Source organism: Astatotilapia calliptera, chromosome 22 (genome assembly GCF_900246225.1).
Source record: "Astatotilapia calliptera chromosome 22, fAstCal1.2, whole genome shotgun sequence".
Taxonomy (NCBI): Eukaryota; Metazoa; Chordata; class Actinopteri; order Cichliformes; family Cichlidae; genus Astatotilapia; species Astatotilapia calliptera.
Window position 1 is genome coordinate 515,341 of NC_039322.1, and position 24,103 is coordinate 539,443.

Here is a 24,103-nt window from a genome sequence, read left to right on the forward strand (position 1 = left end):
GCAGCTTTTCTTCTTCTTCTCTTCCTCCAGGAGGACAAACTGGACGTGTCCACCCCCAAGATGTACAGCTCCTTCATCCCCAACGGCCGGGCCGAGCATCACCTCCACAGCCCCGTGCACCAGGGCCTCCCGCTGGGCGACCCCGAGCTCAGCCTGTCCCAGGTAGGAAGCGAATCTGTCCAATCAGAGTTTGTCAGTGTGAGCGATGGAGGATGGAGCGGACTGCAGGCACACACCTTGGACGTGTAATCGATCACATTTACACGCCGCAGCCATTTAATGCTAACATTAAAGATGTTACATGTCTTTTATTTTGAAATTTCGCTGCAGGCCGGTCTTCTCACCCAGTCTCCCTTCCTGTGGACGATGCCGATCTCCGCTGAGCCAGACCGCAGCCGGAGCATCACCCATGGAGCACGACGCTCCGGCTGCGGTCCGACTCGCCGGAGACGTGTCTGCTTCTGCATAAAGTTTCCACCGAGGTTGCTGCACACATGCGGCTCTCAGACACTGATGTAACTCAGCTGGGTTTAACACATAAGTGCTTAAAGCTTTGCACACAGCGCCCTCTCCTGTCAGCACGCAGCGTGACGTGAGCGCTAAAGCTCATTCTGAGGTTTTCAGGTAGAACTTTTAATCTCGACGTTCGTACTGACGCAACGGCCGCGTCTAACCTCTGACCTCTGTTTAGTCTCTGTCACAGGGGGATGGCGAGCTCTCCGGCCTGCCCACGCCCGACTCCACCCCGGAGCTTCCCATCAAGAACATGAAGGCGCTGCGACACCATCAGTACGAGAAGAACCAGAACTGCAACAACGCCAGAGACAAGCCCAGCTGCTCCGCCTCCAGTCTGGGATTCATGGCCGTCGTCGGGAACTCCATAAACCAGCAGGTGTTTCCCTTCCCTCATCACCATGGCAACAGTTTAAGCAATGGGACGCCCCAGGGGGTCGGCGCCTCTTCGACCTCTCTGCACCTCCCAGAGGAGAGAAAGATCTCCAATGATGAGCGGGCGGCGGCGGTGGGAGGGGGAGGAGTCCCGCATCACCACCACTCCCAGCAGTCCCTCCCCCAGACGGTGGTGGACGTGTCGGCGCTGGACGAGCTGCTCAAACACATCCACGAGGTCAGCGCGTCGGGAACCGGCGGCATCAAGGTCCTGACCTCTACCTCCTCTTCCTCGCTGTTCCCCGGGTCGTCCGGCTCCACCGCAGGGCACCATCACAGCCACCATCACCACCACGCACAGACGCGCACGCACCACTACAACCACGGCCATCACCATAGCAACCATCACCAGCAACAGAATGAGGCCGCGTCCTACCACAGCACCTCCGCGCTGCCGAGCGACGGCCTCCCCAAACGCATCGACCCTCCTCCTCAGAACACCACCTCCTCCTCATCTTCATCCTCCTCATCCTCAAACAACCCCACCTCCTCCACCTCCATCCCCTCATCCTCCTCCTCCTCGTCCTCCACTCCGCTCCAGCAGCAAGTGATTCCAGAACGACCTGGAGGAGGCGGCGGCGTCTCCGTGACGCGCCACCACTCTCAGCGTCACTCCCTCATCAGGATGGGCAGCGGGAGTGGCGCCGTGCCCCGCCACCACAGCTTCAACCAGCGAGGGCCGCAGCATGCTCACTTCCTCGCCAGGATGAACACTAACAACAGCAGCAACAACAGCGGTGGCCCCACCCCCGCCAACAGCAAGCAGCCGTCGGTGGCCAGCGCCTGCCTCACACGGCAACACAGCTACAGCGAGGGGCCGCACGCCCAGCGGGCAGCCGTCGTCCGGAGAACGGTGTCGCTCAAACCCCAGATCCCTCCTAAACCGCTCTTCCTGCCAAACACAGCCACGTCACCGGGCGCAGAGGCGGGAAAGTACAACTACTGAGGCTGCCGGGCACCGCGCCGACATGGCCGCTGCTGTCCTTAGACGCCTGCCGGGCTGGTGAGAGAGGATGAGAGGAGAGCGCCGATGGGCTGGAGACACAAAAGAGACCCAGAGCTTTTTGTCCCCATCGCTCCTCGTTACCACCCCTCAGCCGTGCTTGCTGCCCCGCCGCTGAGAGGACGCCGTCCGTCGCCACTCGAGCATCTCTGGCTCATTGAAAGGGGCGGGGCTCGAAACCAGCACGAACTACTAAACATTCCAAAGGCGGCTCGAGGTGGCTACAGAATTCCAGATTAATGCAGTTTTCTTCGGAGCACTTTGATGCGACATCCTGTCGTCGGGCCCGGATTTCATTCGCCAGGATCGTCAGCAAACCTGAACCCCGCAGCAGGGGCGGCTCCCGTCCCCGTGGGGGGCGCAGACTTGTGTTTTCAGCAGCACTCTGAGGACAGACCACCTCGGTCTTTTATACCATATTGGTATCTGCAGGTCGCCCAGCAGGTGTGATAACCGTCTCCACATCACTACAACGACCCTCTTGCATTAACGCCTGCTGAGCGTCACACCCAGACCCCCGCGGGTCGTTTCAGGCCCTGCACTCATCTGAAGGGGGCGTGTTTTCTCTTCACCAGCTGAGCGCACACTGTGGAAACTTTAACAAAGTTTGCTCTTAAATTGGTGTTTCACCCAAATTACTGCCACGCTCATGCTCCCACTGACCTCCCAGGGTGTCCGGCGCCCACGAGGGCGGAGCAGAGGCAGACTCGTCACCTCAGCTATGCTCTGTAACCCCGCTCGAGGCTGGTGATGCGTTCAGGTACCTGTTAAACCTTTGAAATGTGAAAATGTGTGCAGGCATGCCCAGAGCCCAGAGTCTGGGAGAGGGGGCGTGGCCTGTTGTCTGCCGTGGCGGAGACATTTCAGTCGGACTTCAGTCTCACTCTGCACCTTCATTAAAAACTACATTTCCCAGCAGGCAGTGGGAACGTGAGGATTCTGTTGGTGGTAATTTGGGTGAAGGTCTGCTGGGAGGGTTTCCTCCCAGCTGAAGAACAGTGGATCAGCTGCTTTGTCTTTACCTCGGTGTTTGTTAGCGGCTCTGCCGGGTTCTGTTTCCGCCGCCGGGCTCAGGCAACACAGGTGAGACCGCAGAGCGGACCCTGCAGACCAGCGGGTGACGTGACGCCGGCTCTCCGTGTTGCCTCAGCGTGGATGCACCTGGATGCACTTTCAGGTCTGTTAGCATCATTGTCCACAGACGGATTCAGTTTCTGACTTGGGTGCTGAACACCTGCTTCATGTCACAAACCCTAAAGCTGCAGCTCTTTTAACTACACTGAGGCACAAACACTCAGAGCGCCACCAGTGAGCCGCACGGGCAGCGCCGCTAAACGAAGCAATAAATGTAAAAGAGATGATTCAGGACCTCTGCGCCTGCTCGTTCAGACCATAAAACACGAAGAGTTTCAGATACAAACGCCAGTAATCTCGTCACATGTCCAAAAACAGCTGGCATCAACTTTCAAATCCAGTCATTCGAGCTTTGGCGTGGCGCTGCTACTACTTTATCTCATTTATGCCCAAATAGTTTGAGGGTTTCTGGCCCGCCTGGCTGTTTAGGGACAGCGCCGGGGTACATCAGGCAGTCGTACTAACCAGCACAAGTTTGAGACGTAGGCTTGAATGCAGAACACGCGGCTGTGACGTGTAGTCGTCTGAGCGAACTGACTGTCGCGTCCTGCAGACGTGACTTCTCCCCGCGGTCCACAGCGGAGGACGAGCTCTGCACCAACACGATGCAACACGCAGCCGAGAGCGAGCCGCGGTGCGTGATGCGTTTGTTGAGGTTAAATAAAAGAGGCCAAAGCGCGATGGTTGCTGCTCACTGTACAGGGATTCATGCCACAGCGTTTGAGGCGCTTACATCATCCTCTTTCATCTCGCCTGATTCAAACAGTTTGAAATACTGTAGTCACTGCAGATTACAGCTGCTGTGGTCACTGAAGGAGGCTGCCGCAGGACTCGGAGGCTAAATTTACTGCCAATCCCACCCTCTGCTCTCAGCAGGGGATTCTGCAGAAAAAGAAACGGCGTTTAAAAACGAGCCGAACGGGAAGATTCGGGCGTTTGTGGCATCACTGCAGACGCACCTCTGTGAACACCGACCCGTTAGACACCGAGCGTTTCTCCAGGCACTGCTTTGGAGAGGATATCTGAGAGGTGTCATCCAGCCGTGACAGCTAACGTACACGTCAGGAAAAGGATGACGAACAAGGTTCAGTCAAACACTCAGACTGTCCTTAAACGCACCAACATGGAGAGTTTTCAGGTCTGGATTGTTAGAAATAATACAAAATAGAATAGAACTGTCCTTCCTCATGGCTCTGTGCCGACAGAGCAAACCTGTCGATACGCATTATTATTATTATTAATAAACAATAAGCCAAATTGAATTCATTGAGATGCCAAATTGTGTCTGTTTCTCTCTCTGTCAGCTGAATATCTTAAACAGAGCGACGGCTGTTTGAACCACAGACACGCCTGAACGCGTCGCCTCGGAAACTAAAACAACTTTTTTGCCTTTCGCATTCGTCCAATCGGTGGAAAAGGTAAAACACTGATTAATGGAAAACAGGGAGGGCTGCGTATAAACACCAAAGTGTCACATCGAGCTTTTTGTATTTGAATTTTCCTTCAGATGAAAATGCTGCTTTAATGTTTTGCTCAGAGTTCTGGTTCTGGTTCAGTTGGTAACAAATCCGTGGTCCTGCTAACGTGCCGTAGATAATTGGCTGAACGCTCCTTTAGACCTGCGGCGAGCCACTCCAACCTTCACACAGCACAAACACCACCTCAGAGTCTGTGAGCAGTGCTGAACTCTTCAATCTTCAAAGGTCCTTTATGAATGTTTCCACTGGGTGCTGCTAGGGGGCGCCGCAGAGCATAAAGACTTTGGCGTATTTTATAAAGGTTTTGTATGAGATGCACTTGTAACCTTGAAAATGATTTTGTTTATTCGTTTCGTGGTTCTCGTCCTCTGAAGTGCTGAGAGGAGCAGAGACGCTGTGGACTCACAGCGCCACCCGGTGGGCTACGCTGAAATGACAATGTAATAATGTCACACACTATTATGTTTACCTTACTGCTATTAATTAACAATGTGGATGACGGTGTAAATAAAGGCTACTGTGGAATAGTACTGGCAGCAGAGTGATTCTTCTTTGTGTGGACTCTTATTCTGAAAGGATGGGTGATTAGATTAGATTAGATTAGATTAGATTAGATTAGATTAGATTAGATGAAACTTTATTAATCCCTCGGGTGGGATGCCCGGCATTGTTCATAATGTCCATCAGTTTCTTTAATGTCCTTTTCTCTGCCACTGTCACCAGAGTGTCCAGCTTCATGCCGACCACAGAGCTAGCCCTCCTGATCAGTTTCTCCAGCCTGGATGAGTCCTTCTTTGCTGTGCTGCTCCCCCAGCACACCACAGCATAGAAAAGTACTCCAGCAACCACCGACTGGTAAAACATCCTCAGGAGCTTCCTGCAGATGTTAAAAGACCTCAGCCTCCTGAGGAAGTACAGTCGGCTTTGGCCTTTTTTATACCGGTGCTGCGTGTTGCATGACCAGTCCAGTTTGTTGTCCACCCACAGGAAACTGTGCTGAAACACAGATATTATAAGTCAGAACACTTCCTGGTGGTTGATGTGCTGAATTGAGGGACACAGCAAACAGCCCAGTGAGGTTTGTGGGGACCTTAAATGCATCGTCTTCATTAGGGTTCAAAGTTCAAGAGTGGACCAAGGATTATTGGTTCCTTCATCACTGAGGAGGATGTCCTGCTGTAAATATATAGGTACTTAACTCTTTGGTTCACTGTCCACACACAGACTGTTGCATTGGTGTGTTTTGTTTACAGAGCAGTAACCACAGGCGTTATTACAGGCCCTGTTCCTGAGTGCACAACCTGGCCAAGGCTTTTTCTTGCAGCGCTCCCTGGAACAGAGCACAGCAGGACCTGAACTGTTTAATGTTTTATTCTCAGTCAGTTGGGTTGATGAACTGTGATGACTACAGTAAGCTTTGCATGGATATTTAAAGCAGGTCAGTGTTCTGGTTCTGAGGTCTTTTATCCTCTCAGTGTTTCAGTCTCCAGTCTGAGATATCTTTGGTCCTGCCGAGGATAAAGATGTCCTTGACAAAGTTCCTAAAACTGGGGAAAAGGAAGTGTTCTCCAGCAGCAGATGGTTTAAGTGAGCGGTGTGTTTGATATTCTGCGGTGTCGTCTGGTTCATTTCAATTCTGCCAAATTAATTAAAAGCATATGAATGAGTTTCTCACAGCTCTGGAGACAAACATCATCTGACTGTATGAAGGACTTCCTGCTTTCAGTTTTGGGTGTTTTACGTGTCCCGAATGCAGCTTCAGTGATCCTCGATGCGATGACCCTGAGACGGCGTGAGGACTCAAACCAGCTGTCAGGTGGTTTGTTGTAGCTGTTTGCAGAGGTGCTTGGAGGAGTAATGGCACTGTGACGATGTCCTGGATCACTGCTGATCACCTACTGCTGCGGTCAGTCGAACAGCACCATCAGCTGTGAAATTCAAACGGTGCACGGCGCGCTGTTCGATGACCACAATAAAATAACCGTTAAATAAAACGAAGGACATAAACGCTGACAAGCTGAAAGTCTGAACCCCGTCTGAGGATCCGAACAGGAAAACCATCCTGCACACCTCTGATGACTTCGCTTTATCCTTCCAGTAAGAGCCCGCCTCCAGGTCCAGGCGTCGTGGAGGTGCTGTGCTGCCATCTGCTGGTGTAAAGGTAGCAGGTCTTCTTACCTTGGGTTTCGTGAGGTAATATTAAAGAGAGGAAGGCTTTGATAAATGTAAAGACAGTGAAAGAAAAGCAGATTTTAAAGGCAGTGGACTCAGCAGCTCTCAGCACAGTCAGCTCAAATCATTCAGCACTTTTCTTTTTTCACTGTCGAATCGTGGGATTACCTGGATGATGATGAGGATGATGAACTGCAGTTTCCTGCCTTCATTTTTGCTGGTTTGAATCAAAGGAGCAAACCTGAGCTACAGTAAAACTTCAGACCACCTCTTTAAAGTCTCTTTGTGCTGGTTTAAGACAAAGGTCCGGCGTGTCCTCATCAGGACGCGATCTGTGCTGGGGTGTGGCGCTGGAGCCTCAGGTTTATATTTTTAAATGTTGGCTCTCACGTCATTTTACAGAGTAACGTGAAAGTAACATAACGAGTAGTATGACTGATGTCTGTACCTAATAAGTAACGTGCTGCATTCGTTTTAATAAAGTGTTCTGTGTAATATTGTAATTGATGTATCGTACTGAATGTAATCAACCAACACTGATCACAACAAAGAGACCTCGATAAGGAATCGAACTGAATCCTATCCGTGCTCACAGCGATGTTTCCGATCCAGAATCTGATCGGGTGTTCCTGCAGAGCATCAAACGTGCGTGTTCCCGTGGGTCAGGTCACGAACACGTTCAGATGTCAGCGCTGCCATGATGACGGCTGTGAGAGCTCCTAGGATTTCCTCTTCCTTCAGCTGCTGACTTCAGGCCTCTCTGTGCATGTGAGCCACTTTAACCTGCTTTTATTTTGAAATTATCAATTAAGTATTCATCCCTCCCTGCCCCTTTTTACCTGGCCTCTCCTCCCCCGGAGAGTCACGTGGTTACAGGTGTATACATATATACACCTGTAACTCAAACTTTCATCACATTCATTTCCTCTGCTCTGATTTCACGTCTCAGGCTGTGGGACAGGAAGCGTTCATGTTTCCATGGATCCAGCTGTCTCCTTAGAAACAAACAGCAGCACTGAGCGCGCTCAGAGCCTGCAGCAGAGAGCCCGGTTCATCAGATAACCTCCCTGCCATGGCTGTTATCTCTGACTGGGCTTGTAGGATTCACTGATCCAGCTAACGCAGAGCAAGCCTGGATATGTTGAACCTCCTCTGTAGCCACGCCTCCTGAGATAAAGTGGCGTTGTTACGATGTGGAAATCATGTAGATTTATTGTCTCACTCGAAATGATTTCTCACCAAATCCTTCTTTTTCTCATTTTAACCTTATTTGAAATGAAATTCATTGAGAAATCTGCTGTAATTAAAGGAAACTTGAGTTCATATCACGATGTAACCCTGAATTCCCTGATCTTTCTTTCCTCGTAGGCAGCGAACCCAAAGCAGACCTTCATGCTTTGTAACTCTGATGAGACCATAACCCATGTCTTACTCAGGATGACCACGTGGCCATGTATGCATGATGTTTCCATCCAGGCCCCGCCTCAGCAGGTCACCTCTGGGACTCCAGCACTCCGACAGCAGGCGCACACCAACCTGCTGACCAAATCCTTGCCTCCTTGTTGAAGAATGATTGTGGGAATTTAAACTGTGCTAAATTACTTGTTGACCTATAATCTGTCAGAAAAAGATCAACCATATCGCTCGTGAAGATTTTCTTTTCAGCCAGAAAGAGCATTCGTATCACGAAGTAGATGCTATGGTTTCCAGGAGAGATCAGGCCAAGAGGGCAGTTGTCACAAATACAAGATCACAGCTCTTTACACTGGGCTCAATGATGCACAGTCAAAAACAGCTTCTTTCTAGTATATGTAACCCCTTCATACATCTTCTTATCAAGATAAAAACTTGTCGTCCACTGCCGTCAGTCCGGTTCATGAACAGCTGCAGATGTTCGATCTCTGCCGGTGGGCAGCTCTCAGAGCTCAGGTGGAGCTTTTACACCCAGAAACACAAATGTCGTTCTGACTCTCCTGCTTTGTCTCAGCAGACACCAAACACTGACTGCCTGGTTTTCCTGAAAAGCAAGTCTACGTACATCTGTTTGACCAACGCTGTTTATAGGGCTTCGAAGCTTGATGTCACGGGAGGGGGCGTGACCGCCGAGGTGCCATTTTAGCAGGCCAAACAAAGGAGCAAAGCATCAGCAATGGTTTGTCCTTGCTGTGTTGGTTGTTAAATCGCACAATCGGGAAGGGAATAAGCTGGAAAATCGGCTCTATTTTTATTCTTTCCCCACCTGGAAGCATCATGAGGGAGCTCGTGTATCAGATGTTACCAAACGAAGGCGTTTGGTAACATCTGATACATCTGATACATCTGATAACATCTAGCCTGGATAGCAGCTGTGAGACGAGCTGATATCCAGTTCTCTACCATCCACAGATATCTGTTGGTGCTCCAGACGTTTTCATTCAGTTAAGTTCTAAATAAGTTCATATCACTCTTTATAGCATATTAGTTGCTAATTGTTTTTCATTATTGCAGCAAACCAGCCTATGAAATGGATGAAACAAATCCTGACTGGGTTCCAACGCTACACATGGGGCACTACGAAATCCCTGCTTCAAACCACATGCTACACACCACCATGCCAATCAGATTAGTTCTTCCATGTGAAGGTGAAGAGGTGACCCTTCTGGATAAGATGGTGAAGGTTTGCTGCATTTTGGTGAACATGTGCCCCAGTGTGGTAGTAAAACCAGGGAAAATGCTCTTGTTAAATACTCTTAAAAGTCTTGTGCTGTATATGTAGTGATACATTTTCAAAAGAGACAGACAGTAAATTACAGAATGCTAGTAGTGGGTGATATTATATAAATGCTGTCATGATTTTATGTAAACATTTTGTCATTTGTAAACAATACATGACATTGATTCTACAATGTAACTGATGTTCTACAAAGTGGTTTTAATTAAAATAGGCAAACATTTATCTCTTTATTCAACTTTTGAACTGTGGTTCATATTAAGTACATATTCAGTAAATGCAAATTATTTACATGTCCCCCTAAATTAAAACATTATGGGTTATTCAGAACAGAACTATGCTTGGAGAAATATTTTCCCATCAGTTGATCCAACTCCTCCACAGTAGCAGGTGGAATCTTTTCTTTTCCCTGTCACTACAGATGGTCTGTTTATGTTTTAATCGAGAGCCTTTTTTTGGGCAGCTGAAGAGGAGAAGTCTATCTTATGGCCAACCTCTGGCTGTATCTTGGTCATATTACCAGGCAAAACCCAGTATGCAGGTTCATCTGTAACAGTCCTTGTGCCACAGATCCTCACTGTTGCTTCTACATTAAACAGAAGAGCAGCGACATGGCTGCAGGTCTCTGTGACTCCGGCCTTACAGGTGCAGTGGGCGGCTTCAACCTTCCCTGTGATGCTCACAGTGACCCATGGCTGCAATGCTGGTTCATTTAGTCTTTGAGAGTGCAGTAACACACACAGACAAAGTTCATTTAAAGACAAGAACTATGAGCCAAGGCCGACACAAATGTGTTTATCTACTTTCAAATCCATTTATCATAAATGTAACAAAGTGTTTACATGTGATTTTTTTTATCTTTTTATGTGTCCATCTATACAACGCTGCATGTTGTATTCTAAATCTGCCTGTTTGTTTTTTTTTAATCTGCCAGCAAAAAATGAACCTAAAGTATGTAATGCAAGGATGTCATCGCTTTCAAGAGGGAGAAAGCATAAAGTTCGACTTTTATGAATCACTTAATATGATAAGGAGATTCTGCAGGTCATTAATCGATGTATAAAACCAAAATAGAATGTATTTTTACTTACACAGGACACAAACACGGAAGCAAGATGTATAATTAGGATTATTTATAACAAATATGAATTAATTAGTGCAATTTCTTTAACCATAGAGAATGACTAAATCCTTCAGGACAATGTCACATAAATGCACTGAACTCACTATGTTTTCCCTCTAACAGCCTCCACATGTTCTCACTGTAGTTTCCCCTCATGAATGAATTTATGCTGCACTAATCTGAATGTTCGGGGGGAATCAAACGCATTTTACTCGCAGTACTCGAGCTGACTTACCTTTGTTTGAATGACGGCGAATTCACAACATGGAGGCTTAAAAAAAGCCAAATCTTGTACCGATCCTTGGTGGATGTGCGCCTCCAGACATTTATAATTGCCAAATTTGTTCAACGTGTATGCGCTGACTCCACAGACAACGTACGAGAAGATATCAGTCTAAGTCAATAGCACTTGGTCTTCAGGGTTTCTACTCCACGGCCGTTATTTCACACGGGTCCACTTTTCCAGTGCACGCTATTTTTTGCAAGTACCATCTCTTTGCATCCGGACGCATCCTGTCTCTATAACATCCTTTTTCTTTTGAGCTGCTTGTAAGTGTGGTTGGTCACAATCTTCCTTCTAACACAGTGTGTTTGTTTGGATTCGTAGCCTGCTAAAAAGGTGCTGCGCTCCCACAATCCACTGCGGTGTGACATCAACTCCAAAGCCCTATTCTGAAACACCAGTCAATCCTAAACACCAGCTATTCTGAAACAGCAGTTCACCTGGGCAAACTGCCACCGCTGCTCTACCTCTACAAAGTGTAGATGAGTTAAAGTAAGGTTCAGGTCCAGATGAATGAAGATGGTGGGTTAAAAAAACAAATGGTGATATTTAAAATGGGGAATTCGATTAAGGAGAAAGAATTAACTCATGTTCAGCGTGTTTCAGTCTGGATGTGTGCTCTGAGTCTCCTGTGAACTCTAACAGTGGGAAGTGAAAACAGGCTGTGGGCCTGTGGGGCTTCATGTTCATGAAGTTGAAAGTTTCCACCTGATTAAACACAGCAGTGACAAGACAAAGACGCATCTGTGAGCAGTTTCCATCCACACATTGTGGCCATGAAGTCAACTAAACAGGAAAAAGAAATGTTGCTGGCGGCTCTGTAGAGATACATCTTTAATGCTTCCAACTAATGAGAGCTCATAATTAAAGCAAATGAAAGGTGATGTTTGAACTGTTGCTGGTCTCACCACTGAGTGTCAGTAAAGCACAGCAGCCCGACCTCAGCTTGGTACAGTAGGATTTTATTTTACTTTATGAACTTATTCCGTTTCTGTCAGGATAACTCCTGGTTACTTAAATAACATTTCTAAAACAGATTTCCCTCAGATGGGTTGACTTGAAGTATTAAAACAAACTTTACATCCATTCGATTAAATACATTTGATTTGTAGACGATCCTGAGAAGACTGTGGACTTTATATAAACGAGCGTGCAGCGAGTAGAGCCACGAGTGAGAAGGAAAGGTGGTGATGTGCTGAGGACGGCTCCAGCTGACTGACTCTGTGTGTTTGCATACGTGTCCTGCCTCTGCTCACAGCCCTTAAGAGGCCAGTGTTGATCAGTGTCTGTCCAGGCCTTTCAGAGACACTGACACGCCGGCAGCACAATGATGATGTCACTGACTCTACTGCTGGCCACCCTGGGGCTCCTTGTTCAGGGTGAGACTCTCTGTGAGCGCGTGGCTTCAGCGTGAACACTGAAACCAGCAGCAGTGACCTTCTTCCATCTGTTCTCCATCTTCTGTTTGGATGCTGATCATCTTTCTCCACGCTGGATTTGTCTCAGTAACCCTTCTCCTCTTTTCCCTCTTTTCCAGGTTTATCAGGACAAATCATCGTGACTCAGTCTCCTGGAGCTCAGTCTGTGGTTGCAGGGCAGTCTGTCTCCATCACATGTAGAACCAGTAATATCAGCCCTGTTGGTGTTGGTGACTGGCTTCACTGGTACCTCCAGAAACCTGGAGGAGCTCCTAAACTCCTGATTTATCAAGCTACATCTCGTCAGTCTGGAGTTTCAGATCGTTTCAGTGGAAGTGGATCTGGTACTGACTTCACTCTGAGCATCAGAGGAGTCCAGGCTGAAGATTCAGGAGTTTATTACTGTCAGCAGGGTAGCAACTTGTTCACACAGCGATACAGCGCCGTACAAAAACCTCCCTCAGCTTTAGAGGAACTGTCTCAACAGCTGCACTCAGACTAAAGACTAACTTCGCTGTGAAGGAAACAAACACTGTGCAGCTCATCAGGTTATACTAACACATTTCAGTTTAACAAAAGCTGAACTTTCTAAGTCAGTTTAGAAAAATTCTGTTGATGATCATTTTAATAACACAAATGCAGGCCATTTACAAATACTAAAACATTAAGTATGGATGTTTTTCATTGTTTACATTGTAGACTTTTATAAAGGAAATTAAAGATGTTGTTTAATGATGAAAGCACGTTTTATCCACATGCTGTTATACAAACAGTGACATCTACTATTACAGGATCGTACCACAGAATGACTCCTCCCACTCATTTCTGAGCATCTGTTAATTCTCATTAAATATTATAATAGTGTGTTAAAGTCAAATGAACACCAGTACAATCACATGTGTGTTTCTGAACTCTGCACCACCTATCAGCCTTATTTAGACAGTCGCAGGTGGATGAGGCCGTGGGGGTCTCAGTCTCTATAACAACAAGTTATTTTAATGTCATCATTAAGAGTTGACAACAATGTGTGATTGAACACTGGGAACTTCTTAAATATTAAACAGTTTGAGGTACTTTGGTGTTTCTTTTATTGTTGTAACTTTAATGTTTTTCTGAAACATTTCGCATTCAGACTCTGATGCTGTACAAGTGGGACTACCTGTATGAATAACGGTGAACTAAAAAATTTAAATTTAAGCTCAGTTAAAAAGAGCAGAAGTGGAACGAGAGTTTCTTTGAATGAATCTTTATTGTGTCAAACAGTGAAATGATGAACAAAACAAAGACGAGTGACAGAAAGAGAGAGAGAGTCAGCTCAGGACTGGGAACACTGGTCTCTCCTCAGTGTCTGTGAGAGAGGAGTGTGGGAGCCCTGGGTGGCCTCACAGGTCACAGAGCCCACCTTCTCCCACTGGTCTGCAGGGAGCCTCAGGGTGCTGCTCCAGCTGTAGAGGCCGTCCTCCTGCTGCACCCCTGGGCTCCTGCCCTCCTCCCAGCTGCTGCTGCTGCTGCCGTCCACCTTCCAGGACAGACTCCAGTCTGAGGGGAAGCCCTTGTTGGCCAGGCACATGAGCGTGGCCTTCCCCTGCTGCAGCTCCTCTCTGGATGGGGGCAGCACCGTCAGGGTGGGACGAGCGTCACCTAGGAGACACCAATCAGCTTAGAGGACAGGGAGCACACGGCACAGCTGGCAGTAACGCCTTCACTGTGTGAGAGCAGATCTTCTCCTTTAAGGACTTTCTGACAGATGTTTTTCTGCTCCACCAGTCACTCACTCACACAGTGTTTCACTTCCCTTTAACAAAGCTGTCATGCACATCAGCGCACTCACAGTCCTCATGTGACCTGAAGCTCAACAAACTGCACTGGGGCCAAACTGTTACACAGCATCTCAGTAATTATCTTCAGCATCAACTTCTAATTATCTGCATGGTTTTAGTGTTTAATACAAAATATAACACACTTTGAACAAATATTCAGTTATTTACATTCAACATTTTAATCATTTCATTTGGTGCATTTCTACAATCATAATTACTGTTAAACTATCACCAGCTGATCATTTCACTGATAAAGACGTTATCTGCTAAACCGAACCAGTCAGAATATTTCAACATAAGCCAGATTTAAACAAGATAAATATTCTCATTATCTACTTTCACTATGTAAAAAAACAAAGAAAATACTTAAAGAAACTTAAGAGATGCAAAATGCAGAGAAGACTCCAGATGAATCCTGTGATAACTGATAGATCCATGAGAGTAATCGAGTCCGCCTTGGAGTCAATCTGAGCATGTCCACGGTGAGCTGCTTTGCATCAGCAGCACCATGCTCCAGTGCTCTGGGAGAGTTTATAGTCCTGACAGTTGAACACTGCATGACTGACAGCTGGCCTTCATCACAACAGACGCCACAGAAATCCTCTTCATCAAAAACATGACTTTGATCTGCGTCCTCATCTGGACTCTCCTCTGCTTGACTCAAGGTGAGGAAAATCATTTTTCTGTCACGTGAAAATCATTCAGAGCGTAGCTGAGTTTCACCTCACCAGCTCATGTCCAGAGTTTTTTCTCTCCTCAGGGTCTGCTGGACAAAACGTTGTGGTGACTCAGTCAGCATCCAAATCTGTGCAGCTTGGTCAGACTGTAAACATCAACTGTAAAGTCAGTACACAAGTAGCTCAGTATTCTGGTTCACAATACTACCTGACCTGGTACCATCAGAAAACTGGAGAAGCTCCCAAAGCTCTGATCTACAGAACATCAGACAGACTTTCAGGAATTTCCTCCAGACTGAGTGGAAGTGGAGCAGGGAATGGCCTGGACTTCACTCTGAGCATCAGTGCAGTCCAGGCTGATGATGCAGGAGTTTATTACTGTCAGAGTTACCACAGCACTCCGATGTTCACACAGTGAAAAACACTCGTACAAAAACCTCACAGACGGAAGTGACTGCTGCAGCTGGAAGATCATCACTGTATCAGTGTCTGCAGTGAGGACACACACACACACACACACACACACACACACACACACACACACACACACACACACACACACATATGATATGCTGAGTAGTAAAACACTAATTGCAAAAAACTTGGAAATCCATGTAAAATGAAAACAACAATAGGAGTGAGGAGAAGTGACAATCACAAACATTTTATTCACAGCAGATCACAGAAAACATGTCAGCCTGTCATTTGAGGAAATGCATGATTTCAGGAAAACTAGGAGCTCATTTCAGAGCTCCTAGTTTTCTAGTTTGCAAACGCACACACAGACGCACGTACACACACAAACACACACACACAAACGCGCACCCACACACACACACAGACGCACACACAGACGCACACACACACACACACACACACACACACACACACACACACACACACACACACACACACACACACACACACACACACACACACAAACTAGGAGCTCATTTCAGAGCTCCTAGTTTTCTGGGTCTGTGAGCTGAGGAGAGCAGAGTTTTAGCAGTCCTGGCTCTGCTTCGTCCTGTTGTTGCGTTCATGATGATTCACATCTCGGCTGATCAGAGGTCAGTACTGCAGCCGTGCTGCTGGAACAGATCTAGTCTGCAGTTACGCATTGTCCTGCTCAAAACACGAAGGCCTTCTTGAAAACTATTCTTCACTGCCTGATATGTCCTTCAGTGCACATATTACAGTTTTTTACAGACGCTAGGACTCATTTCTCAATACTTAGGTCACTTTTGCAAAACTCCTCACACAGTGAGCACAACAGAAGTCTATGTGGGCTAAACTGAGGATCAGTTATCATTGTTTTGGCACAAAATGCATTCAATGACTACATCTCTCAAATTTCATGAATTATTTTCTCACTCAGACACAACAACTGCCAAAAATCTTTGTATGTACAGGACATTTTGCATGTACTTACATACTGTTTTCAAAACTGTTAAACTTATGGCCAAAACAATAACACAATGCAAAACTTAAAAAGAGCAAAATGCAACAGCAATATTTTATTGAAACATATTTTAAATCTAAAAATGCAGTTTAACCAGCCACAGCTGATTCTCACTGTAGATGAACATCTACACAGGTGTTACTCCTTCAATTTCATTACAAAAGGAGACAACTGCTGAATAGGTTTGCTTTGTGATGTAAACATGGACCCAGCCAGAAATGGAGAAGACCGAGTAGATTAGCATTACTACTGTATGTGTATCAGTGGATGGTGTGTATACAAATTCTTGTATTTTGGGATTACTTAGTGCAAAAAAATAAAAATACATAAACAAATATTAACGAATTCTGCATGATGTCTGATTCATTCCAGTAACATATATTGAAATTATAAACAGAGATGTGTCCTTGTTTTACACAGGAAAACACTGTGTAATGCTACATGTTGTTAGTGTTTTTTAGGTCATTGTTTTGTGGGTGACAAAGTGTGTTTGTCGGCTGTCAACCTTTGCTAGTGTTCTGGAAGAATGAGTTTATTTGAGACCTGAATGAAGTGTTTTGGTAGTTGTAGTGCATTTTGAATGTGAAATGAACTGCTTTGCCAAGCTGAAGGTCAGTTACGGGAATTGTGTGAAGAGTTTTGCAAAAATGACCTAAGTATTGAGAAATGTGTCCTAGTGGCTGTAAAAAACTGTAAACAAATATGTAGGACTGCTTTCATATGTAGGACTGTATGAACTGTCCAATTCATATCTGACATTAACGTATAACGTATTTACAATCTTATCAAGCTGAAAAAATGAATATACAATATTATTAAATAAAAAGTCTCCCAACTTTGATCCTCTCTCCTGTAAAGTATGTTCTTATTTATTACACCTCATTTTCTAGTAATTTTGATGTATGTCAAGCACTTTGTTGTTATACTGAACACAATGACATGTCCATCCATCAATCCTCTCTTTTATCCATTTTAGGGTCGGGTGGTGCGGGGTGTCCATATGAGAATCGCGCTAAAAGAATGCTTTTATTATGAAAAGTCGAAAAGGGGAAGTAGTTTGTTCAGCGCATGTGCAGAACAAATTAGTAGCAGTCGGGTTTCCGGTTCGGATTAGACAGGCTCGGTGTGTTCCGTCCCAGTAAAGAAACACAGGTGAGGTCAGGGTTAGGTCCTGGGGAGGTTAGCGGGCAGGTGTCGGTGCTCCCTGCGACTTTGTCCTCCGAACCTTCTCCGCGCAGCCGCAGACTCGCTCGGCTCGGCATCTGCGTGTCCGGCTGACGGCGGGGAAATGTCGAAGGCTGAGGTGCTGAGAGCGCTGGTGAAGCAGCGGCTCAACGCGGCCGCTGAGGAGATTTTCGCGCTTTTTGAGAGGACAATGGAGGAGTACGAGCAGGAGATCCGCCTGCACAGGAGCAGGCAGCCGGACGGACACCCTGCCGAGAGCCGGGGGGGCCCGCACGGTGGGTTACCGGAGACAGACCGGACGGCTAACACCATTGATGTGGTCGTTATTGTTATCGTCATCATCACCATTGTTGTTGTTGTTATTAATAATGACAATAATGAATGAATAATGACAATTTTTATTATTGTTATTCATGTTATTCTTTTATAATAACAACAACAAAATAACAACAATACTAATAAAAATATTACTTTTGTTATAATATTTATAGTAATAATAGTTAATATTATTTAGTTGTTGTCGTTGGAAAGGATAAGCAGCTGTTCCAGATGTTGTAAATTTTAACTAGGCAGTTTAATTGTAAGTTGGGTGCAGGTGAGATGTGTCACCGTAGGAACAGTAACCATGGAGAATAATTTTTCTCTGGTGTTGTGGATGGAGCAGCAGCATGTTTTCACTAACGGTGCAGGTGAGTGTGTGTACCTGCAGCCCCACCTGCAGCCCCACAGGGACAGCTGTGGGGCTGCAGCTGACACCTCCCCCTCAGCACCTAAAGGAGCCACTATTGTTCAGCAGTGATGTCACCGCAGCCCCATTATTTTTCATTTAAATGATATACTGAAAGTTAACCCCCCCAAAAAGAAGACAGTAACTGTTTATGAGTAACCGTGTTACACGACACTAATCACATGACCGTGCACTCTTAGATGGACGTAACCATGGTAACTAATCCTGCTGTCTGGTCCTCTGTAACAAAACCAAAATGTCCAAAATGAACTTCATGTTTTATTCAGTCAGCCTGAAAGCAGTGAATGGGACAGACGTACTCATAGCTCCAGAGGAGCGCCCCCTGCTGGCCACGTTTGGTCTGTTGGGCTAACCAGTGCTCGTTTCCTCCCTCTGTGTCCTCCAGGGTCTCCCCTGAGCCCCACAAAGTTTACGGCGGATAAAGGAGCATCACAGGAGCAGAAGAGCCCCGGTCTGCACCGGGAGAGTCCAGAACCGCCACGAGTCAAAGATGAACATGATGGGCTCTGGACCAATCAGCCGGGAGAGCGGCCCGGAGTGCACGAGGACCTCACCATCATTCCCGTCACCGTGAAGATTGAGGAGGAGGTGGAAGAGAGCACTCAGTCCCCCGACCTCCTTCACACCCGCAGCGAGCTCAGCAGCCTCCAGCTGCAGGCACGAGCTGGTGGAGAGGATCGAGCAGGACCAGAAGCAGCCAGAAACCTCCACCCGCAGCCTGTCAGGACTTCCTCTGACACCGGGGCCCCAGAGGACGCTCCAGTGCAGAGCGGGAAACCGCCGTCAGAGGACGCTGTGAGAGACGCGGGAAGTAACTTAGCCAAGAAACCTTACAGCTGCTCTGAGTGCGGCAAACGCTTCGGAGGCAAGAACCACCTGCAGAGCCACATGAAGAGCCACACGGGGGAGAAAACGTGCCCGTTCTGCGGCAAGAAAATCTCCAAGAGCTCCAACTTCACCACACACCTGCGCGTGCACACCGGGGAGAAGCCCTTCACCTGCTCCGTGTGCAACACGAGCTTCAGCCTGCGCAACACGCTCGTCAACCACATGAGGGTGCACACGGGCGAGAAGCCGTTCAGCTGCTCCGTCTGCGCCAAGAAGTTCACCAACAAGGCCAACGTCATCACGCACATGGCCGTCCACTCGGAGGAGAAGCCCTTTAAGTGCAACGTGTGTGACAAAAGGTTCACGTGGCATTCGCAGGTCAAAAAGCACAAGTGCGTCGCCGAAAGCAGCAAGACGTGAACGCCGCGAGGATGACAGCTCGGCGTGGCATCACAGCTCAGCCAGCCCGTCGCTCACCCTCGCCTGACGGTGGAATCAAAACTTCATTCAGACATCAGCAGAAACCAGCGTGTTCCTGTTTTCACTGCAAGAACGACCTCGTGACGCGGACGCCGTCGGGAATGCTGTCCGTACACCGGCAGCAGCAGCGTGTCCGCACTCTGTGTGACATCACACGCGTGGTCACACCTGCTGCAGGTGGGAGGGAGGCAGCTTCGTAACCTCCTGGATCCGACGTGCAGTCGTGCATTGCTGAGTAATTAGAGTCACGTGTTTGTCGTCCACGTCGCACATCCCCGCTGCTGATCAGCTGACTGCGGTCAGGTGACAGGCTCCTGTGAGGTGAGCTTGTGTTATTGATAAAGCATGCGTAGGATGATTGGGACTGATGCGTGATCTCGGCTCTGTGGCTCAACCAGGTGTAACCTTTGCTGAGTGACCAATCAGTGCTCTGGAAGAGAAGGAGCACGTGGGAGGAGCCAGTATGAAATACAGATCCTCAGAAACAGTTTTATACCTGCTGCTTCCCTGTTGCTGTCAAACAGTATAAAGCACTTTGACCTTCCTGTGGCCACGCCCCCACACACCTGATGTTAGGATAACTTAAACCTGATAGGTCAAACATATCCTGGTCATGTATCATTATTATTGTGTTTAGGAGAAGGCCGGCGTCTCACAGGTGTGTCACACAGTGCAGCTTCCGATGAACTCGTTAGGAGGATTAGCTCATCGCTCGGCTGATACTGAGGTTTACAGGATGTCCTTTAACTGCACGTCTTCCTCTTTGTGAGATAAATGAATATGCAAATGTAACACTGAGGGCGGCTCACTCACCACATCAGAAACAGTATTAGCTGGACTGCTGTAGTTTAGCATGAGCGCGTCCTCACTGACGTCCACCAGATGGCAGCACTGCCTCTTGGTTTGTTTTCCAGCTGTTCTTCATTTTCTGACCTTTTGTTATTTAATAAAGAGCTGAAACGCTGACAGACTCATTTAATGTGTTGGTGTCTTTGTGGTAAATAATGTTTTAGTCTTCAGGACGTGATGATGAGTGATTTCATCATCAAACGGGTCTGAATCTGACAAACGAAGCCAGCACGTTTCTTGATTGCAGGAAACATGTTTCACCCACACTGGAGTCTCATTTGGACCCTTCATAGATTTAGTAATGTTGTAACGGCAGCACAGACATGTTTGTGCTGCCGTTAATGTGTTAGAGCTGGACTCTGCTTCAGATGATGGTGGAGGTTTCATGTTTGCGAGGATGACCATCGGGTTCCTGATGAACAAAGCGCTTCATAAGCTCCTAGGTTTCTGTCTGAAGAGTCCTCCTGGATCCAAACATCTTCCGCCCGCTGTGCCTGAACGCTCGCAGGTTCAGAAACACTTTCAGACGTCCTCTGTATGTGTGTCTACGCGTGAAACTGAGGGTCAGTGTGGTCGTGCTGGAAGGTGTACCAAGGATGTCGGAGAGGTCGCAGTGGGATCGCTGACATCATCCTTCCTGTGATTACCAAACTTCCCCCAGCTGTGGGCTTCAGGCCCGTGCAGCCATGAAGGCTCGGACGCTTCCTCGTTTGCTTGGTGATTTTCTAGAAACCCTGAAATGTGCCAGCGTTTGCAGAAAACACGGACCAGCTTCCTCTTCGGCTGTGAGTCGGAGCTGCTAGAAAGATCAGGAAACCAGAGCCGAGTCCTCAGCTGGGAACGTTGGACGCGTCCACCATGGCTCGGGTCGCCCTCCTGTGTCTGCTCGCGTCCATCGGTAAGAATTTAAGCATCTCAGCGCTGAATGTTTAATATTTTAGTTATTATAAAGGCTGAAGCTGCTGCCCTTTAGCTCTGACCCGTCCTGGTCAGAGCTCCGCTGAAGTTAACGCGAAGCAGTCGCGCTGAAGCCTGAACCAGGTTTGGGATAACCTCCAACAAACACGGGTATTTATCGGAGGTTATCCCAAACCTGGTTCATCTGCTGGAGCGTGACCATTGCTGTTACCATGGTGATCCAGCAGGTAAACAGAGGTAAAGAGAAGCCGTTGGTCTGGGCTTGTAGTCCGGCCCTCCTCAGAGCTGACCCCGCTCTCAGCTGAAGGAAGGAGCTCTGAGGAAGGTTGTAAATGTGACCTCGGAGCAGATTTACAGGAAACAAACAAACTGAAATCAGGAGTGAAAACGTGTGAAACGGATCCACTGTGGAGAGGACAGCTGGAAATGTGAACATGTTTACATAAAGTGGGTTTTGGTGCTCGGTTTTACTTTGAAAGCTTTGCTGTTTTTGCTTCCTGTGGTAAAGGTGTGGCACAGCTGTTAGTGTCAGAGGTCACGGCGGTATAATCAGCACAGCTCTGATGGTGCGTCATGTGACCTGTGTCCCTGCAGGGCGCTGCGTGGGTCAGAGGATCCTGTCAGAAAGCTCCGTGCACGCAGGTGTCGGAAGCAACGTGACGCTGAAAACGCCGATTCAGGACCTGCAGAGCTCGGCTCTGTTCTGGCACTTCAGTGACGGGAAGGAGATCATAACCGTTGCCTCGGTGAGCTCCTCCACGCTCAGACTGAACACGTCCTACGAGGGCAGAGCGTGGATTAATGCAGCCAACGGCCACCTGACCCTGGGCGCGCTGACGCCGCAGGACAGCGGGGAATATATCATCACCATCGTATACAAACACGGTCAGAGCGACGCCGCAAAGACACGCCTCACGGTCTCAGGTGAGTCGTTACTGGATCCCAAATCATTTTTATTCAAACCAAACTTCATGCATCAGCCTGAAAACGTCATGCAGTCATCATCACAGCTCTGCTTCTTTATGTTGTTCATTTAGTTTGATTTTGGGTTTAACAGGGAGCCGGCACGGGGGAAATCCACGCGCTCGCTCTTCACTCGTCACATGTGGAGGCTCAGTTCTCAGCACGTACGGCCAAACCGTGTCAGGGCCAGGTGTGGCGGTCCCAGCTGCAACAATGACATGTAATGATTGGTATAAACAGGCCTGAATACTGGACAGGCGCCACTTTTCTTTCTGCTGAAAGGGGAAGTGACACCATCATATGGATGCTCTGAAATAGTCTTTGTGTTATTTTAGGAGTGTTTGTGTTTTCTCAGCATCAACACGACGGCTTTTTCAGGAACTTTCAGCTTCACTGACACACAGATTTCCTCTTTTATTGAGAGCTGACTTCCTTAGAAAAAGGGAAGTGATGCACTCAGAGACTCCTGTGAGTGAGTCACTGAGACGTCTGTCGCCCCCTGCTGTTCATAGCTGGAACAGGACTAGTTTTCTGTCTCACGTCTCTAACGGCATTTCTCTGTTCACAGCTCCACCCACCGGCACCACCCCCACGCCAGCTCTCCCTGAGCAGATCACAGGTACTCACCTGTCTGGCAGCTTTATTAATATCCTGTCAGTGCAATAAAACGTTCTGTTTATGACCCTGAAACACACACGTCCCACTCAGTGTCGTCTTCTGTGTCCAGATTACTTTGTGTCTCTGGTTGTGTGTGTGGTTGTGATCGTCGTGCTGTCGACTGGCTTCCTGCTGCTCCTCTACAGATGGATGGAGAACAGGAAAAACAGGAAATCAGATGGAAGACAGGTGGAGGTAACTCCATCAGTGTTTCTGTCAGTGTTTAACCTTGCATGACAGATTAGTGCCACTAGAGGGCAGCAAACACCAGCTGCATACATACATGTGCTGTAACTGGATGTGTTAAATATTTTCAGTTACCTGCAGCCCAGCAGAAGAGCGGAGCTCCAGGATCCACATGTGACTCCACCTATGAGACCATGACTCCAGCCCCCACAGACCAGGACCACATCTACTCCACCCTCACCGACATGCAGAACATGTCACATGTGCGATTCAGTCAGACGGACACAATTTCCTGCAAATCAGTAACATCCCAGTAAAATCCTGAAATGTTTCCATCACAAACTCATCCACAGATACGTCTGTGATGTTTATAACTGTATAACTGTAAACATCAGTTATAATATTTATCATTTTCAAGTTTTTTTTATTTGTGTATGTTTGTTATCACTTCAGTTTATAAGCCCCGCCTCTCTGAGCTGTGGGTGTAAATGAAGGCTAACCCCTGAACTTTGTCCTCTGTTGCTGCCGTCCCTACAGACGCTGGATTTCACATCACGTATGTTACATGATTGTCACTAATCTAATGACTTAATAACTTTTGCTACAATGTGATTAATAAAGAGGCCACTTTGACCAGCTTCACATTAAAAGGCCGTAAATAAGATTACACTAAATAATGTGTTTTGGTATCAAACATAATTAACCTTTGTATTGTAAATTCTTTACATAGCTGAATGGTTCCTGTTTAACTGTGTTTAATAGTAAAACGTTGCAATGCTTCACACTTTATCTGATTCTTGCTCCTGTGAGTGTTGCTGGTCTGTTGCCATCGTACTTACTGACCTGTGATCATCTAATCAACTAAATCCAGCTATCAGTATGAGCACTGATGCTGGATCTGTACTAGTGTGCTACGATCAATACTTTGTTTCCAAGTCCAGCATGCAGCTCACTGAACTGTGTTAAGTCAGTCATTTCTTTGGAAATAAAAAATGTACGCCACGCAGTCACTATAAAAATATCTTTTTCATGTTGGTTGTCACGTTTGTTTTATTTAAATC

General features: G+C 47.3%; 3 protein-coding genes and 3 gene segments (V, D, J or C); 5 read left to right on the plus strand and 1 right to left on the minus strand.

Moving 5' to 3' along the window:
- The window catches only part of LOC113015379 (semaphorin-6D-like), a 91,359-nt gene extending 86,266 nt beyond the window's left edge, over nucleotides 1-5,093 (plus strand). The window contains 3 exon segments of the mRNA XM_026157396.1: nucleotides 31-162; nucleotides 692-1,762; nucleotides 1,764-5,093. Of these exon segments, the coding sequence (XP_026013181.1) occupies nucleotides 31-162; nucleotides 692-1,762; nucleotides 1,764-1,955 (1,395 nt within the window). The 3' untranslated portion in view covers nucleotides 1,956-5,093.
- A 6,885-nt stretch (nucleotides 5,094-11,978) lies between these two features.
- LOC113014655 (immunoglobulin kappa variable 2-29-like) lies at nucleotides 11,979-13,342 on the plus strand. The segment is given in 2 exon segments: nucleotides 11,979-12,230; nucleotides 12,389-13,342. Coding segments are annotated over 2 exon segments (435 nt in total).
- A 234-nt stretch (nucleotides 13,343-13,576) lies between these two features.
- Nucleotides 13,577-14,109, minus strand: LOC113015135 (Ig kappa-b4 chain C region-like). The segment is given in 2 exon segments: nucleotides 13,577-13,928; nucleotides 14,049-14,109. Coding segments are annotated over 2 exon segments (405 nt in total).
- Nucleotides 14,110-14,509: 400 nt separating this feature from the next.
- Nucleotides 14,510-15,541, plus strand: LOC113014656 (immunoglobulin kappa variable 4-1-like). The segment is given in 2 exon segments: nucleotides 14,510-14,754; nucleotides 14,850-15,541. Coding segments are annotated over 2 exon segments (384 nt in total).
- Nucleotides 15,542-17,286: 1,745 nt separating this feature from the next.
- LOC113015018 (zinc finger protein 205-like) lies at nucleotides 17,287-20,443 on the plus strand. The gene is made up of 2 exons (XM_026156908.1): nucleotides 17,287-17,688; nucleotides 18,547-20,443. Exons 1-2 carry the CDS (start codon nucleotides 17,517-17,519, stop codon nucleotides 19,407-19,409), a joined length of 1,035 nt encoding a protein of 344 aa, XP_026012693.1. The 5' UTR covers nucleotides 17,287-17,516; the 3' UTR covers nucleotides 19,410-20,443.
- A 75-nt stretch (nucleotides 20,444-20,518) lies between these two features.
- On the plus strand, nucleotides 20,519-24,072 carry LOC113015019 (uncharacterized). 2 transcript variants are annotated; one of them, XM_026156909.1, is made up of 6 exons: nucleotides 20,519-21,216; nucleotides 21,831-22,160; nucleotides 22,294-22,419; nucleotides 22,768-22,818; nucleotides 22,927-23,051; nucleotides 23,174-24,072. In XM_026156909.1, the coding sequence occupies exons 1-6, from the start codon at nucleotides 21,177-21,179 to the stop codon at nucleotides 23,357-23,359; spliced, it is 858 nt and encodes a 285-aa protein (XP_026012694.1). In that variant the 5' UTR covers nucleotides 20,519-21,176; the 3' UTR covers nucleotides 23,360-24,072. The 2 variants fall into 2 exon arrangements, with proteins under 2 accessions (XP_026012694.1, XP_026012695.1); XM_026156910.1 differs by lacking the exon at nucleotides 22,294-22,419.
- The last annotated feature ends 31 nt before the right edge of the window (nucleotides 24,073-24,103 follow it).

Bases quoted from the DNA above. Each gene is read 5' to 3' on its own strand.
- LOC113015018 (XM_026156908.1), top strand. From the start codon at position 17,517: ATGTCGAAGGCTGAGGTGCTGAGAGCGCTGGTGAAGCAGCGGCTCAAC. The intron at 17,689-18,546 runs GTGGGTTACCGG...TGTGTCCTCCAG, and splicing joins GAGCCGGGGGGGCCCGCACG to GGTCTCCCCTGAGCCCCACA.
- LOC113015019 (XM_026156909.1), top strand. From the start codon at position 21,177: ATGGCTCGGGTCGCCCTCCTGTGTCTGCTCGCGTCCATCG. The intron at 21,217-21,830 runs GTAAGAATTTAA...GTGTCCCTGCAG, and splicing joins GTGTCTGCTCGCGTCCATCG to GGCGCTGCGTGGGTCAGAGG. The intron at 23,052-23,173 runs GTAACTCCATCA...AAATATTTTCAG, and splicing joins CAGATGGAAGACAGGTGGAG to TTACCTGCAGCCCAGCAGAA.